We start from the raw sequence: 14,547 nt of genomic DNA, 5'->3' as shown, positions 1-14,547 counted from the left end.
GAAAACACATGCTATATAGCCGTAGGAACTCCTTTATTTACTACTACACAAATACATATTGCATAGAGTCATACATTTCATAACCCGCACTTATTAGTTAGATAATGTCATCGCTACCCACTCATGCTCACAATGACAAATAAGTGAAAGGTTGTGTCCAAATTAACTGAACGCTGCAGCAATCACAAGGAAAACTGCAAGCATAATATCTACTTACCTACATAACTACTAATACATGCATTTTTTACTCACTAGTAACAAACTGGTCTTTTCTTATAATTTGTTGGTCCATATTAGCCAAAATTTAAATTATTAAATATTATTTTTTAATTATTATTATTTATTAAAATTAATTATTTGTAATTTAAAAAAAATAAATTACAAATAACAATTTCACTACCTTCTTTTTTTTCGTTGGTCATTTTTAGTCTTTGCCCAATTTTTGTCTATTTGTATTGTTATTCAAAAGATAAATTATGAAATCTATAAAGACAAGTAATGCTTTATAAGAAAAAAATTTAATTTTTCCTTTACGTCATTTACTACTATATTTTCAAATACACAAATATTCATGTTTGAATAAGCAACAACAACGGTTTTCTATTCATTGCATCAAAGTTAGGAATCCCAATTAAAAGTTAATTAATCGAACAGTTTGTAATAAGACATTCTAATGAAAGGAACCAACAGATTACTGGGAACAATTAAAATTATTAGAAGATGGTATTTGTGCCACAATAGAATAAATACGTTTTCAATAAGTAATGAACTATATGTATGAGTAACGATTACACACGCTTGCGTGGTGATGGATTTTTCTTGGATACAACTCCACCATTCCACCATTTCTCAATACTGTAAGTAGAAATATTTTAATACTACCATTTCTTTAAGTAACTGTACTCTGTAAGTTTAGGCTCATAAAAATGTAAAAACCTTTGCGTGCCTTTTTTGTCAATAACTCAGTTTAACTACTAAAAACCAATGTAAAACAACAATAAAGAATACCAATACAAATATACCACTAAAATATGTGAGTCATTCATTAATTTAATGTGTTTTTGATAAAAAGACGGCAAGAATGTTTTTTAACCTTTTTTAAGTGCCTAAAGCAATGGTGTAGTCATGTTTCTTTGCTTGATTTAAGGGGAAACCGTCATAAACGCCAATCATGCAAAAGCCAAATTAAATAAAAAGAAAACAATCAAATTAACTAATTTATTTAGCTAAGGAATGTGTACTACGCTAAAATTAAACAAAAAACTTACTACTTAAAACGAAAAATTGATCTAAAAAGTTTAATAAATAACTATTTAACATACACAACTAAACCCATAAGAGTGTCTGTGGCTGTCTGAGTAATGATTGAATTTTGATTATTTCTGTCTTACACACATTTTGAACCTTACTCACATGTGTTAAAGCTGTTTTTGCGACGAGAAACTATATGCCAGTGGCCATATTTGAAAATGACAAATGTCAGATCGGAATGTCAATACATGTCGAACGACCACTTTTAGTCACTGTACAATCTTACTATTCAATTATTGTTGAATATGAAATAAAATTCAAACATTACCCAACAAAATGTTTCAAATAAAATGAAAACATTTAACTTTGGCGGTATCACTCCAGAGTTATATAATTATAAGACGTAATTAACAATTGAACCTCTGAAAAACATTGGTTGATATAAATTGATATTTTCGCAGTTCATATTAAATTGAGTTCATTTTTTCGTCTACGTTTTTTATTAAAACCTCATCCGTACACGCGGTTTCCAAGTCTCACACAACTTGTATATACTATACCATATCTTTGAGCCCTATTATAGTGAATCTGGCTTAGTGTAGAGATCTTGCATCACCCCGTGTACGCAAAGGCTAAGTTTAGGTAGCCAAGAAACAGTGCGATAACCATAGCAAGAATCTGTGCTTCTGATCTTGGCTTGGTCAGTCATAGTTTAGATGACATGTGACAAACGATCTGGCAACACTAACACACTCATTCATCTAACCTAAGCTTTTGCACAGCCTCTGGCCTTTCATAACAAATGAAGTTAATCTAAAATTGCACTTATGGAGACTTACGAGCAAGTCAATAAATAATGTTGTAAAATTGAACCTAATGTCAATAACATAAATGCGAGTTTAGATTGCACTTCAAGAGATATGTGTTATATTTTTGCATGCCCAATTAAATCTAAATAGACGTATAAAAGCTTTCTAAACTAAAGCTTACAGTAACTTACTGAGTTTAATATCATCTTATATATGTTACCACAAAAATTACGAGATATTAATACTAATAAATTTATTTATCCTTCCAGTAGGTACATTTATAATTCGCGTATACATTTTTACAATTTTTCGTTTGTTTCTCATGCATGTGTATCAATAACCAGGGTTTGGTCTTTTTATAGAATACATAAGTTAATTAATTGACCTTTAGAAAACTATTGTTTTTATTATCAATCACGATTTGTAAGAAAAAAGAAACTATATAATTTACAATCACAAGAATTATGGTACATTGAATTTGCCCTTATAAATGATACACAACACTAAAAACAGATTTATAATTCTTTTTTTTTTGTTAATACGCTGTCTTACCAAACTATTGCTTAATCTAAACATTAACAATATCTCAGTACATAGCAATAAGTCACTTTGTATTTAGTCTGTGGGCGCTTCGAAACTATTATTAAATGTTTACATTGTCATGCTGATAAATACGTCCAAGTAAAATAACGTCGGTCACTGGTGGCCGACGTCGGATCGCAGTCGGTCACCGGTGACCGACGGAGAGGAAATTTCACCTAGTCAGTTTAGCTCTGACATTAATCGCTATGTCGATTTTTGAAGGATTTCAAGTATATCTTCTACTTCATTTTAGGTACGTCCGGCGTACTCGCGGCAAGCTTTTAACTCGGTATTCGCATTTATGATAAGTCAGCTAGTTTTAGTAAATCAGAATTTGGAACTTTAGTTAACTGATGTTACAATATAAGTCTTATAGGAATCAATCACTTTTTTATAATAAACTCTTTTACATAATAATGGCCATAACAGTTCAATGTATAGGTGTCTGAGCTTGACAATCTAAAGAATAGAAATCACTTACAACAGGTAATTAGAAATGTATATAAAATATAGTTTTTTAATAATCAGCATAGCAACATAAACAAAAACTATGCTATCACAAAACAAGATCTGCATTGAGGAGAGAAAAATAAAAAGTTTTAGACAAACATTGTTTTGTGTTAATCTAATTGTCTACCTATAGTACCTATTATTTTAATTGAAAAGTTAAACGTACAGTTTCTCTCTTCCTTGGTTGTTCATATTGATGAAATACACGCAAGCGAACTATAAAGGCGTCAATATGGATCACTTAAACTCGCATTTATAAAACATTTCAATACAAATAATAGGCTCTATGAAAATACTGCATAGGAAAGCGATAATTACAATAAATAATACATTTACACTGTCATGTCATTTGATTTCGCGTTCTCAATGGTCTACCTCCTAGCCAAGAGTGACATAGCATCTTCAATAACGCTGAAATTTCAATTTAGCTTTTAACAGTTGCTACGCGGCTAGGGGCTGTTTCTATCAACAATACGGTAAAGATACCTGGGCTAAATGCTTTCATAACTTCAATCTCAAGGGACGGGTTGTATATAACAAAGAAAAATATTGTAAATAAATCAAATTATACTAAAAATTTATTACTTAAACATTATAAATTATAATAAATATGCTATTCATTTGTATGGGTATTGCAATCTGGCCTACGCTCAACTATACAGACTGCTCAAGACGTTACAATAGATATCTGCATAACTGTTTACAATTAGACAGTTTCAAAACAATAATGAACTACAAGAATTTAAAACTACTGTGAATTGTTCACAAGGTCATAGTGACAATATCCCATATGAAAGATTTACACTTCTATCAAATGATGGCAAATAATTGTTAAGTCAAATTCATTTTTGAAGTAATTTTATATCTTTGTGAAACTATTCTATTTCAGTAGGAATATAAATATCACTATATCAGCAGTAGTAATATTGTGCGGCATTTGCAGAATGCCCTCTTCCCACATCTTGTGTAAAAGGTGGCGATTTTTAGTCAAGCAACACACAATATCGGTGGTTTTGGGCAAGTCATTTGGCTTAATTATTGTCTTTCTAGGTCAGTTTCCTGAATAATGTATCATAATAGAATTAAGAATGAGATATCTAGATGGTTCAGTAAGTTTGGTGATCATAACTCAGGCACCAGAGAGTATAGAGCAGAGCAATGCGTGTAAATTCTAGCGTCTTTGCTTATATTAGTTATTGACATAAGGCAGTAGGTGGTAATACAATTTGAATCATACCTGTATCTTCAAACACTTCAAACAGAAATTGTGTGAACATTGAATATTATAATTAGAATATGTTGAGGTCTATTAATTAAGCTTGGATTAATTTGTACAATATACACTAAAGCACGTATTCACAGTTGCCTAGCACTGTCACTTGGCCAACATTGGTCGCGAATGTTTGTACACAAATGTTGGGTCACATCACTGTAATCACTCGACGAGGATGACGTCACTGCTCGACAATCATTTACTGGGCGAGGTCAGGCCCAGCGCCGCTGACAACAACCGCACGACGTTCTTTTGTTCCGTAGATTCATTATCTGAAAGAAATAAGGTCATGAGAGCAATATATTTAAACATTGTCTATGTTGGACAGATATAGATAGTACCAAAATCATTCGAATTTCATCCCTTTTGCGCTATCAGCAGGTAGAGACTTGATGTGCGAAAAAAATTGGTCAATCTATCAACCAGTAGGTTGATGCAGACTTATGATAACAAAAGACCTAAATTGTGTAATGTAATACCCACCATCATCACCGGTGACATGTTTCTCGAGGTTGAGTTTCTCCTGCGCGACCTGGTAGATGCCCTCCTCGATGGTCCCGCAGCTGAGCAGCCGGTATATCGTGACCGGCCGCGTCTGGCCCATCCTGTGACATCTGTAACACACACATTAACATTTTGTACTCAGAGCATATTCCCATAAGCCTGTCTACCTTGATTACAACCAACAATAACTGAAGATTTTCTTAGATTTCTAGTTAGAAGATTTTTAAGTGCAATGCTTGAAACATAGATTGCAAAATCACCAAACCTCCACCATTAAGTATTTCGTGTCAGATTACTTTTTGTTAATGTTTGCTAGTCTGGTACAATGTTAAGGTAATAAAAACAAAATTTTATTGTTTACAATAGTGTGAACTCCTGTGATATACCACTTTCTTACCAGTAGTTGAATTATATTTTTCTATGCGCCTGTCCTGTTGTGAGTGGACAACACCAGAAGCCTTGTCTTGTGCCCCCTGCACCCACTGGATGTAGAGGGCACGAGACCGCCGGGAATAGAAGAATATAGAAGAAACCTACGTCCAGAAGTGGACAAATATAGGCTGCAGATGATGATGGGGTACCTGTCCTCAGCCTGCTTGTCGTTGTAGGGGTTGAAGTCGATGTCGTGGATGATGACGGTGTCAGCGGCGGTGAGGTTGATCCCGAGCCCGCCCGCCTTCGTCGACAGCAGGAACACAAATATGTCCTCTGTGTTGTAGCGGTCTATTAACTCTTGTCTGAAAAGACCAGTGATAAAGATTAATGTATGCACTCATTGGTATTATATTACGTAAGTTTTATGCCTAATGAAGTAGTGTAGTGCTTCCATAGAATTCCATACTAGACTCACGAACGTTTTGTTATATGCAGCACGACTCAAGGATTCAGCTAGCCACACCATGTATGTGATTGTGAGCCTATTCATTTATTTGTCGTATCATTTTGATAACCCGAGACTAAGACTTGGTGTACACCAAGCAGAAAAATACAAATTCAAATACTATATATATGACTGTCTGTTGCCCGCGGGCTTGTCTGGAACAAATCGAAAATGATTCGTACATCCATACATACAAAATTCCAAGAATATTCGCAATATTAGTAAGAGTAGGATGTTAATAGAATTGGATAGTCACCTGTCAACAACAGCGGTACTGCCATCGAGGCGGAGGTACTTGTGGTCGCGGATGGTGAGGTATGGCTCCAGGATGTCCAGCATCATGGTGAACTGGCTGAAGATGAGCACGCGGTGGCCGCCCGCCTTCAGTCGCGGCAACATCTCGTCCAGCTTCTGGAACTTGCCCGAGTCCAGGATCAGGTGTTCCGGTAGCGCGTGCGAGCTGATTGTCTGGAAGTACAAGTTAGAAAGTTAGGAAAGAATATGCCACTTCATTGATTAAGGTTACTGAGATTATGATACAACGCGAAGCGACAAAATTCTACTACTTCTCAGCAACATGAATATGTATGTTGTAGTACACTTTAAAGTTGGTTTCGGTTCAGCCATTTGATAAATATTTGGTGGCAGAGGCGTTAAGAGTGAACACCACGTTATTATGATGCAATAGCTGTATCTTTGTATTGTGTAGTGGCACTGACGCTGTACTGCTGCGTGAGCTGGTGTATCTGGAAGTCGGACAGGCACAGCAGGTCCTCCCAGGCGTACTGCGCGTTGTTCTCCTTGTAGCGCGGGTGGCTGGCCAGGCGGCCCGCCAGCGCGCGCAGCCCCGCGTCCGAGTAGTGGTAGCGCAGCAGCAGCGGGTGGTTGGCCAGCTTGCGCATGTCCATCATCATGGCCATGCCGCTCTGCTCGGTGGTCGCGCGGATCTGGAAACAACGGCTTTACTAGTCACATCCTTGTATCGAGCCATCATCATCAGACCATATCCTACTGCTCAACAAAGGCCTCCCAAGAAGATAGATCTTGATGGTGGGCAACATTCTATACATACTGTTAAATATCTCATGGATATATGACTCGTAAAATTTATATAAAATAATAGGATTGATGTAAACCTATTTTTAAACCTACTATGTACTTATATGATACCTGTGAAGGCGTTTAAAAACTGAAGATATGAAATCACTTCACTTAAACAGATATAGAACTATTTCAAAAATATTGTGTAGGTAACCTAAAAGCGAAAGTTGGTGATAGTGGGTATTTATACTCAAACAGCTGGACAGGTTCGAATAATATTTAGTAAAAAAAAATAATTAATAAAATACTACTTTGTATCCGCGTCTAACAAAGCAGAAAACCTTATCAGTCACATAGTTCATACCGTGCCATCCTTAGCAGAAAAACCAGCAATCAGATTCTTATACAAGATCTCCTGCCTCTCGGACATGGGGCAGAGCTCCCTGTGGTTGGTCTTCTTGGGCAGGTCCTGCAAGACGTCCCGCTTCAGACGCCGCAGTACGAACGGCTTCATGATGCGCTTGGCTTGCGTTATCTGGCTCTGCTCGAATGGGAGCTCGTCTTCTTCAGTTTTACCGTCAACTTTTTTCGTTGTTTTTGATTTCTGAAATTTTAGTCAGTTGCAAGTTATCATATTGATAGCCCAATTTAGTTGTTTTGTGCTGTGTTGTTAGTAAAACAAGTAAGTTAAGTTGTTTAGGTACGATCTGGATAAAATTGATTCGCAAATTACTTCCTTGAATCGACAATTTTTTTCTATTTCAATTCGGCACGGAGAAAGCGACACATTAGATTACCAAAATCGGCAACATTTTATCCACGAATACAATCAAACTAACAGTAGTATAAACTAACTAGTAGTCTAGTGCCTAGACGCGGCTACTACATCAAAGTTATCGTGACCTTACAAACACATTAAAGTGTAAGAAACGGTGACAACTCACAGCATTCTTCTGGAACAAGCTCTTGAGGTCGTCTGTCTTCCCAGAGAACATGTGCGGCATGACGAAGGCGAGCAGCGACATCAGCTCCAGCAGGTTGTTCTGCAGCGGAGTGCCCGTCAGCAGCAGCCGGTGCTTAGACTGCGAACGATTGTGGACTCTATTGTAGTGTGCATAGGTTGTTTTGTGTAAATAATCTGTCTTTTTAATCGTGCTATGAGGTCCATAGAGGCAAGTCCGAAAGCAATGCTAGTATGTATTACATAAAATGACTTCTGGCTTCCATGGATGGATGACCATCGATGTCATAACGAGTTCGTCCGTTTTTCGGAAGGCACACTAAATTGTGGGTCCCGGCTGTTATAGTATTATAGAGAAGCTAGAAAGTCTGACAACTAATGTAACTTAGGGGTATCGTGTTACCCAGGTAACTAGGTTGAGGAGGTACTTAGCTGCATCCGATTAGTCTGGAAGCCGACTCCAAAATAGTTGAGAAAAAGTTTCGCTTTTTCTATCTCTTTTGCCATTTTTATTTTAATGTGTAAGACTTTACCTTAATTTTAAGTAGATTGTCGTATCTCTGCGTGGACATGTTCTTCAGCATATGCGCCTCGTCGTATATGACGTAGTGCATGGGTGTTATGCGGAACATCTTGCGCTCCTCAGGACAACTGTTCACCATTGTGTATCTGAAATAGCAAATTTAAAGATCGCACTTAATTTATTGGCTTGTATTATTATAAAACACCACTACATGCTACATACTATTTCCATTTGTAGTTAAAAAAGGTTCAAAGGTTACAAAGAAATATATCCTTTTTTTTAATAACTCTTTAACGAGTTCTGTGTTTCTGCGTTTTTGTGATCCAGGAAAGCTTGTCCTGAAGCTGGGTGTCTTTATGCATGTGACTTGAATATTTGGAAAGCCCCCGCGACAGCACTGCGATTCTTTCTTTTCTAAATACTTAAATAATAAATTAATCGGTGTAACTAACGTGGTGAGCACGACATCGACGTCGTGTAGTCCCCTCGCGTACTGAATGCGCAGCTGTCGCCTTTCCTCGGGGTGTCCGTAGTACTTGCTCACGCGCAGGGCCGGACACCAGCGAGACAACTCGCTGCTCCAGTTGTCTGGAAATACAAACAACTATTTATTACAGTGTATAACATACACGGCAGACACAATTCTTGTTTTGTTGGCAGCTAAAAGAATTTTGTAATTTATAAAACAATTACTCTAAACTACATCCTTGCCTAGCAATTAATAATTACTTAGTAATGTGTATATAAATATGAAAAGCATTGTTGCATATCGGAAATCTAACCTACAACCGTTGACCTGGCAATCCAATAGCTAAACCACTTAAAATAAAAAATTTTGATAGCTGAACAAAAAATGTTAATATAATCAAACCTCCTTTAAAATCAGAACACTTAAATAAAATAAAATCGTGTCACAAGAGCGAAAGCATGGTAATAAAATATGATGACCCACCGAGCGTAGAGGCAGGCACGACGACCAGATGCGTGCCCCTGGCCTGGCCGGTCTCCTTCAGGTGCGCGAGGAAGGCGATCACCTGCACGGTCTTGCCGAGACCCATCTCGTCCGCCAGGATGCCCGACACGCCCTGCTTGTGCAGGACCGCCAGCCAGTTCAGCCCGACCAGCTGGTACGGGGCCAGGGTCAAACTGGAAATTCATTAACACAGTAACATTAACAGGAGTTAGTATAACCTGAAAGCTCTCACTTTCACCTTATAGACAAAGGTTAGATTACTACTACTAACGTTGTTCATCGCTTTCCTGAAGATGTAAGAGACGTTTTCTAGACTGACATGTTTTACTTGAATACAACATTTTCTTGGACAATTTCAAGTTGAAACTTGAAACTATTGCAAATATTATATGATAGTTTCAAAACAGTGAGACTCAGAGTGCTTGTGCTGCTTGATAAGATTTCAAAAACGCTCACAACTGGTTTACTGCTTTCGGTATTAACATGGCATTGGGATCAATAACTAATTAACAAGTAGGTACATCTAAAGAGTTCACTCCACAAAGGTCTATATATCTTATCATGACATTCGCCCTACCTCTCATCCAATATGGCGGGCTGCTTGAGCCGGCCAGCGCCTGCAGCCACAGCTGCCTCGAGCTGCTGCGCCAGCCCGACGCACTTCTTCATCAGCCGCTGTATGTTGTTGCGGGTCGTCAGCAGCTCTTGCGTCGAGTTCAACAGTTCCGTACTTAGAGTTTTATTGCTATTGAATTTGTCCACCTGTAAATTTATTTTTTAGGCTTGAATTGAGACTTAACGATATCTAAATTTAATTTGGACTAAGGGGTCCTAAACCTGATCCATCCATTCTGATCGCTAGCTTTAGCAAATAGTTACAAAAATTTGATGCAATTTGTCATAAACAAGCGTCCACTGCAAGCTGAATTAATCAAATTTTAATGAACTTCAACATACCGCTCATCGACTTTTTTAGTTTAGTTTGGCAGATACAATTCCAAAAGCATGATTTTATACTTAATTTCTTTCCATAAAAACAAACATGCACGTCGTTTTATGCTATTAAATGCGTTATAAACCTCAACTCACCATATCTACCCAGCCTTTGAAAGGTCTTAAAGCTATGATGGCCTCTGCCTTCTTCTGCGAGCACCCGCTCAGCAGAGACAGCTCGTGCATGTTGCTGTTGTTTAGGAACTCGAACACCTTCTTCTTGTCACCAATCAGATCATCCGTGATCTCATTGTCAGAGTCCTCACTGAGGACATAACATTTATGTTTCATTTTCTTGTATTTCGGTTCATTTAATGCATTGGCAATATTTTTATTTTAAGAAAGTGGTTACAAAATTTACGAGAAGAAATAAACAATCATTGTAATTAGCTGTATCTTATGAGCTATAACAGTCAGGAATTTGCTGATTAGCTGATCTAGTGTAAAATACGTATGGACTCGACTCACCTATCATACACTCTATCATCCTTCCCTTTTCTGACACCGTAGTCATCGTCCTCGCTGCCACTGCTGCCTCTCCTCGCTCTTCCCCCTTTAGCCTCCAGAGGTTTCCTCACCACGACATTCATCTTGGGCCCACTGGTAACCCTCACTATTCCCATGTTGGTGTACGGCCGGGCCCCAGACCCGGAAACTCCGGGGCGGCCCCCGAAGAACGCGTGTTGGGGGGTAGAACCCCGGTCGTTACTCTCAGGGTCGTGTTTCAGTAATTCATCTCTCGACCTTTCTTCATTCCAACCGTGTTTTGCTAGTGTGTTTTTAATGAACTGTTGACAAGATGATTAGTGATAAATCTCGTAATATTTATCAATCTAATAAACTAATATATTTATTTTACATAACAATTACAACATCGATAATTTTCTCACAGCACCTCTTGGTTGACTAGTTGAGAATGCCTCAGGCATAAGCCGACTGCTATACCTATTTCTATAACGGAAAAATAAATAAATACCTATTGTCAGAAAAGCCTAGTCCATATTCCTTATAAGAATTATTTATTTACTTATAAAATACCATCTTTACAACAGATTCTGAAGTGAAATAGCATGATAAGAGCAAATTTCAATAATATATCTTAACCCTAACTTGCAGGTCTAATAGTTCATTTATTAAACAGATACTTACAATAGGAGATATATCAGGGAACATTTCTTTCATATTACTAAACCTCCTCTCCTTGAGAGCTGGTGTCAGTTCTACAGTCACCGCGGGCTTCTTCGCTGGAGAAGCTGCATCATCGGAATCAGAGTCCTGTATCCTTATCCGCTTGTACACTATTGGTCCATTTCTAACTACAGTGTTTGGGGCGGCCATCCTGATTTGAGTTTGATTTAACTCTAAAAAGAAATAGAACAGGAGTATAGAAACAAAATTAAGCTGGATACCATAGGTTAATAAAGAATGTAACAACAAACATGCATACACAATAAGCATGAAAAACATAACCGCTCCTTGGAAGTAGGGTAAGAGGTAATAATAATTTTATACATGTTTATTTATTTTACATTTACTAATTACAGCATAAAATAGGGAGAAACTATGAGAGAAAATTAACTTCAGTTTGTATAACCATAAAGGTTGTACTGTCCATTATAGGACAACACGTAAAGTGGGACTTTCATAAAAAAATCTTTCATAATTAAGTGATCTTAATGAAATAGAACTAAGATATTGTAATTTAATCATGCTATATTATAGCTAGTTGTAGACATTACATAAACATTGAATATTTTCTGTTATTTTTGTCAAAATAAATACTTATTATTTTATGTAATAAGGAAATGTAATAATAATCATTTTTCACTTCATATTGAGTCATTAACATGTTGTCATGCCACCTTTTGGTTATTTCTCTGTCCTGTCAAAGGTCTAGAATGACCTTTTGAAGTCAGGGTCAAAGGTTAGCCCTTTTACAGTAAATAATGTACAGGTTAAAATACAATTTATATCATTAAAACTATTTATAGTAGTTTAACAATGTTTAAAAGGCTAAAAAATAGCACTTCATGCTGGAATTAGTTATCAAAATGTATAATCAGATATGACAATCTCCAAAACATATACAATTTTATCAGGTGACATTGTAAATTAGGTAATAAAAATGGCAACATTACTAAGATTTTATGCTTTCACATAGAATCTCATAAACATTTACTCTTGGATGTTGTTTAACATAACCAGAAAATAAAATAATGATGGCAAAACATAAAAACACAAGGCTATCCAATGACATTACTTATGCAACAAATAAATTGAAACAATGAAATACAACACAATCTTATTTTAAAAATAGCAACCCACTGTACTTAGACAAAGATATAGTTAATTATTATGTTCCAAAATGAAATATAATAGCTGCTCTCTCGTGATATTACACTAAGACTTGAATTCATAACACCACATTTAAAAATTGAAACAATAATCACAATAATATTAAACTTTATTTTGTGGTGATCTTTTCCAAAGCTCCATAAAATATTTACAGTGAGTTAAGCTATTTGAAAAATAAAAAATCCAAATTGAAAACAGAAATTGATTTTAAATAGTCCCTACCTTACAGTTTAAGTATAATATAAAGTGACTTAGCAGATGACTATACAAATGACAGTTTTGCTAAATATTGTTTCAATTCAATTTAACCTGCAATAGAAAATAATGCTTTGGTTTATAAAAAGCAAGGATTGCAACATGTTTTGTTTGTCAGCAATAAAAGAATGTGTCTGTCACCATATTGTAAAAGTTAAAACAGTTTAGACTTGTAAACATAAATACTGGCTTCTGCAGTATAAGTCTTTAATTCTAATAAATAAGTCTGATAAATAATAACACAAGATTACCTGTAAATGGTGTAATAATATATTGTAACAAAATTTTAATGGTTAACGTTTTAGAGTAAATGTCTATAACCTGATTTACCTTTCCAGAAAATTGCAGGTTTATTATAAGAGAACTTAGTTTTTTTAAAGTGATATTTTTCCAATGCATCATTAAAACAATGAATATGTACTGAAGAAAGAAAAGCTACCTAACCTTAAATTACAGATAAACTTGATTGAAGTTTCAACTAAAAATCCAGGTATTACAAATATTACAATCAATTGCCAAAGCTTACAAAGAATTATCTATTCAATTCTAACTCATCATGGAAAGTGGTTATGACTTTTTACAAGCCTAGGAATAGAATGAATATCCTTGCAGTGTGTCACACTTAAATCAATAAATTGAAAGTGTATCAACAACTTTTGAATGAATCAATAATTTAAGCAAACTAATCAACATAGCAAGAGAGCTTTTACGTAAGTAAATTTTAACTATGCATACTTTAAACAGTAAATGGTAACACTTTCATTAGTATGAACAGTCATGTAAGCTCTATAAAAATTCCAATAAAAAATGTATTGGAAGTAAAGACTTGATGTCTGCTAGTAGTATGATCAAGCTTAGATTTAATAATTTATTTTCAGATAAACTACAATTTGCATGTTACAGTTTTGGGAGCTTCATTTATTATCATTATTGAGCGAATAGTTTTTCCAGTAATTGAATTTCTTCTTATTAGTGTTATTATAAAGCAGGTATACTACAGTTTCATGTAAACACTGTCACATCACCAACATAGCAAAGATGTAACTAGAACTTGTGTAATTATTTTTTCGCATCAGTTAATATGGTAAATGCATGGGAATATTACGAAATTCTCTAGCCAAGGTAATAGAAAATAATAGTGTTCAAAACCGGTAAAATAAAAAAATATATTAAAAAACACGGGTCACTGAACGTGGTACCAACTCCTCGTGGTGAAAAGTCACAAGCACGTGCTACCTTCACCATGACCTTGTCCAACAAATATATCTATATCACTTACGAGAACTTGACGGAGCCGAGGTAACGGTGACTGGACAGCTGGGTCCAGCAGGACCGTTTGGTTTCCTCTGGAATCTGTATTGTCTCAAAAAACTTAACACACTCGGACTTGTACCATTAGACATTGTCACACTATATAGATCAGTTTATCAACACTCTTGAGAAAAAAATATTATAGGCTCTCTGATAAAAAACTAGTAAAGATTTACGAAAAAAGTATCACACCACCGAAAAACGACAAGAAGACAACACTCACTACGGCCATTTTTATCCGCGAGACTGCAAGCAAATGAGAAAATAACGGGCCAATGAAACCCAATGTCATAAACTGTCATTTACTCTATTGACCAATTAACGAT

The 14,547-nt window shown here is 35.9% G+C and overlaps 1 protein-coding gene across 2 annotated transcripts; it reads right to left on the bottom strand.

Annotated features, from left to right (window-relative positions):
- Positions 1-1,204: 1,204 nt before the first annotated feature.
- Positions 1,205-14,547, bottom strand: LOC113501741 (SWI/SNF-related matrix-associated actin-dependent regulator of chromatin subfamily A containing DEAD/H box 1 homolog). Of its 2 annotated transcripts, none has more exons than XM_026882962.1 (15): positions 14,190-14,547; positions 11,450-11,661; positions 10,769-11,088; positions 10,397-10,565; positions 9,885-10,069; positions 9,287-9,480; positions 8,787-8,922; positions 8,345-8,480; positions 7,795-7,932; positions 7,215-7,454; positions 6,529-6,756; positions 6,066-6,277; positions 5,511-5,666; positions 4,909-5,039; positions 1,205-4,697 (listed from the first exon to the last, which is right to left on the bottom strand). In XM_026882962.1, the coding sequence occupies exons 1-15, from the start codon at positions 14,311-14,313 to the stop codon at positions 4,621-4,623; spliced, it is 2,658 nt and encodes an 885-aa protein (XP_026738763.1). In that variant the 5' UTR covers positions 14,314-14,547; the 3' UTR covers positions 1,205-4,620. The 2 variants fall into 2 exon arrangements, with proteins under 2 accessions (XP_026738763.1, XP_026738764.1); XM_026882963.1 differs by lacking the exon at positions 14,190-14,547 and adding an exon at positions 12,878-13,119.

This window comes from Trichoplusia ni, chromosome 16 (genome assembly GCF_003590095.1).
Source record: "Trichoplusia ni isolate ovarian cell line Hi5 chromosome 16, tn1, whole genome shotgun sequence".
NCBI classification, from domain to species: domain Eukaryota; kingdom Metazoa; phylum Arthropoda; class Insecta; order Lepidoptera; family Noctuidae; genus Trichoplusia; species Trichoplusia ni.
The sequence above is the reverse complement of the archived record's forward strand: the minus strand, read 5'-3'. Positions and strand labels throughout refer to the sequence as shown.

Coding starts and splice junctions, on each gene's coding strand:
- LOC113501741 (XM_026882962.1), bottom strand. CDS start 14,313: ATGTCTAATGGTACAAGTCCGAGTGTGTTAAGTTTTTTGAGACAATAC. Junction 6,278..6,528: donor AGCTCACGCAGCAGTACAGC/GTCAGTGCCACT, acceptor TTGTACTTCCAG/ACAATCAGCTCGCACGCGCT. Junction 5,040..5,510: donor GACAAGCAGGCTGAGGACAG/GTACCCCATCAT, acceptor TGTGTGTTACAG/ATGTCACAGGATGGGCCAGA.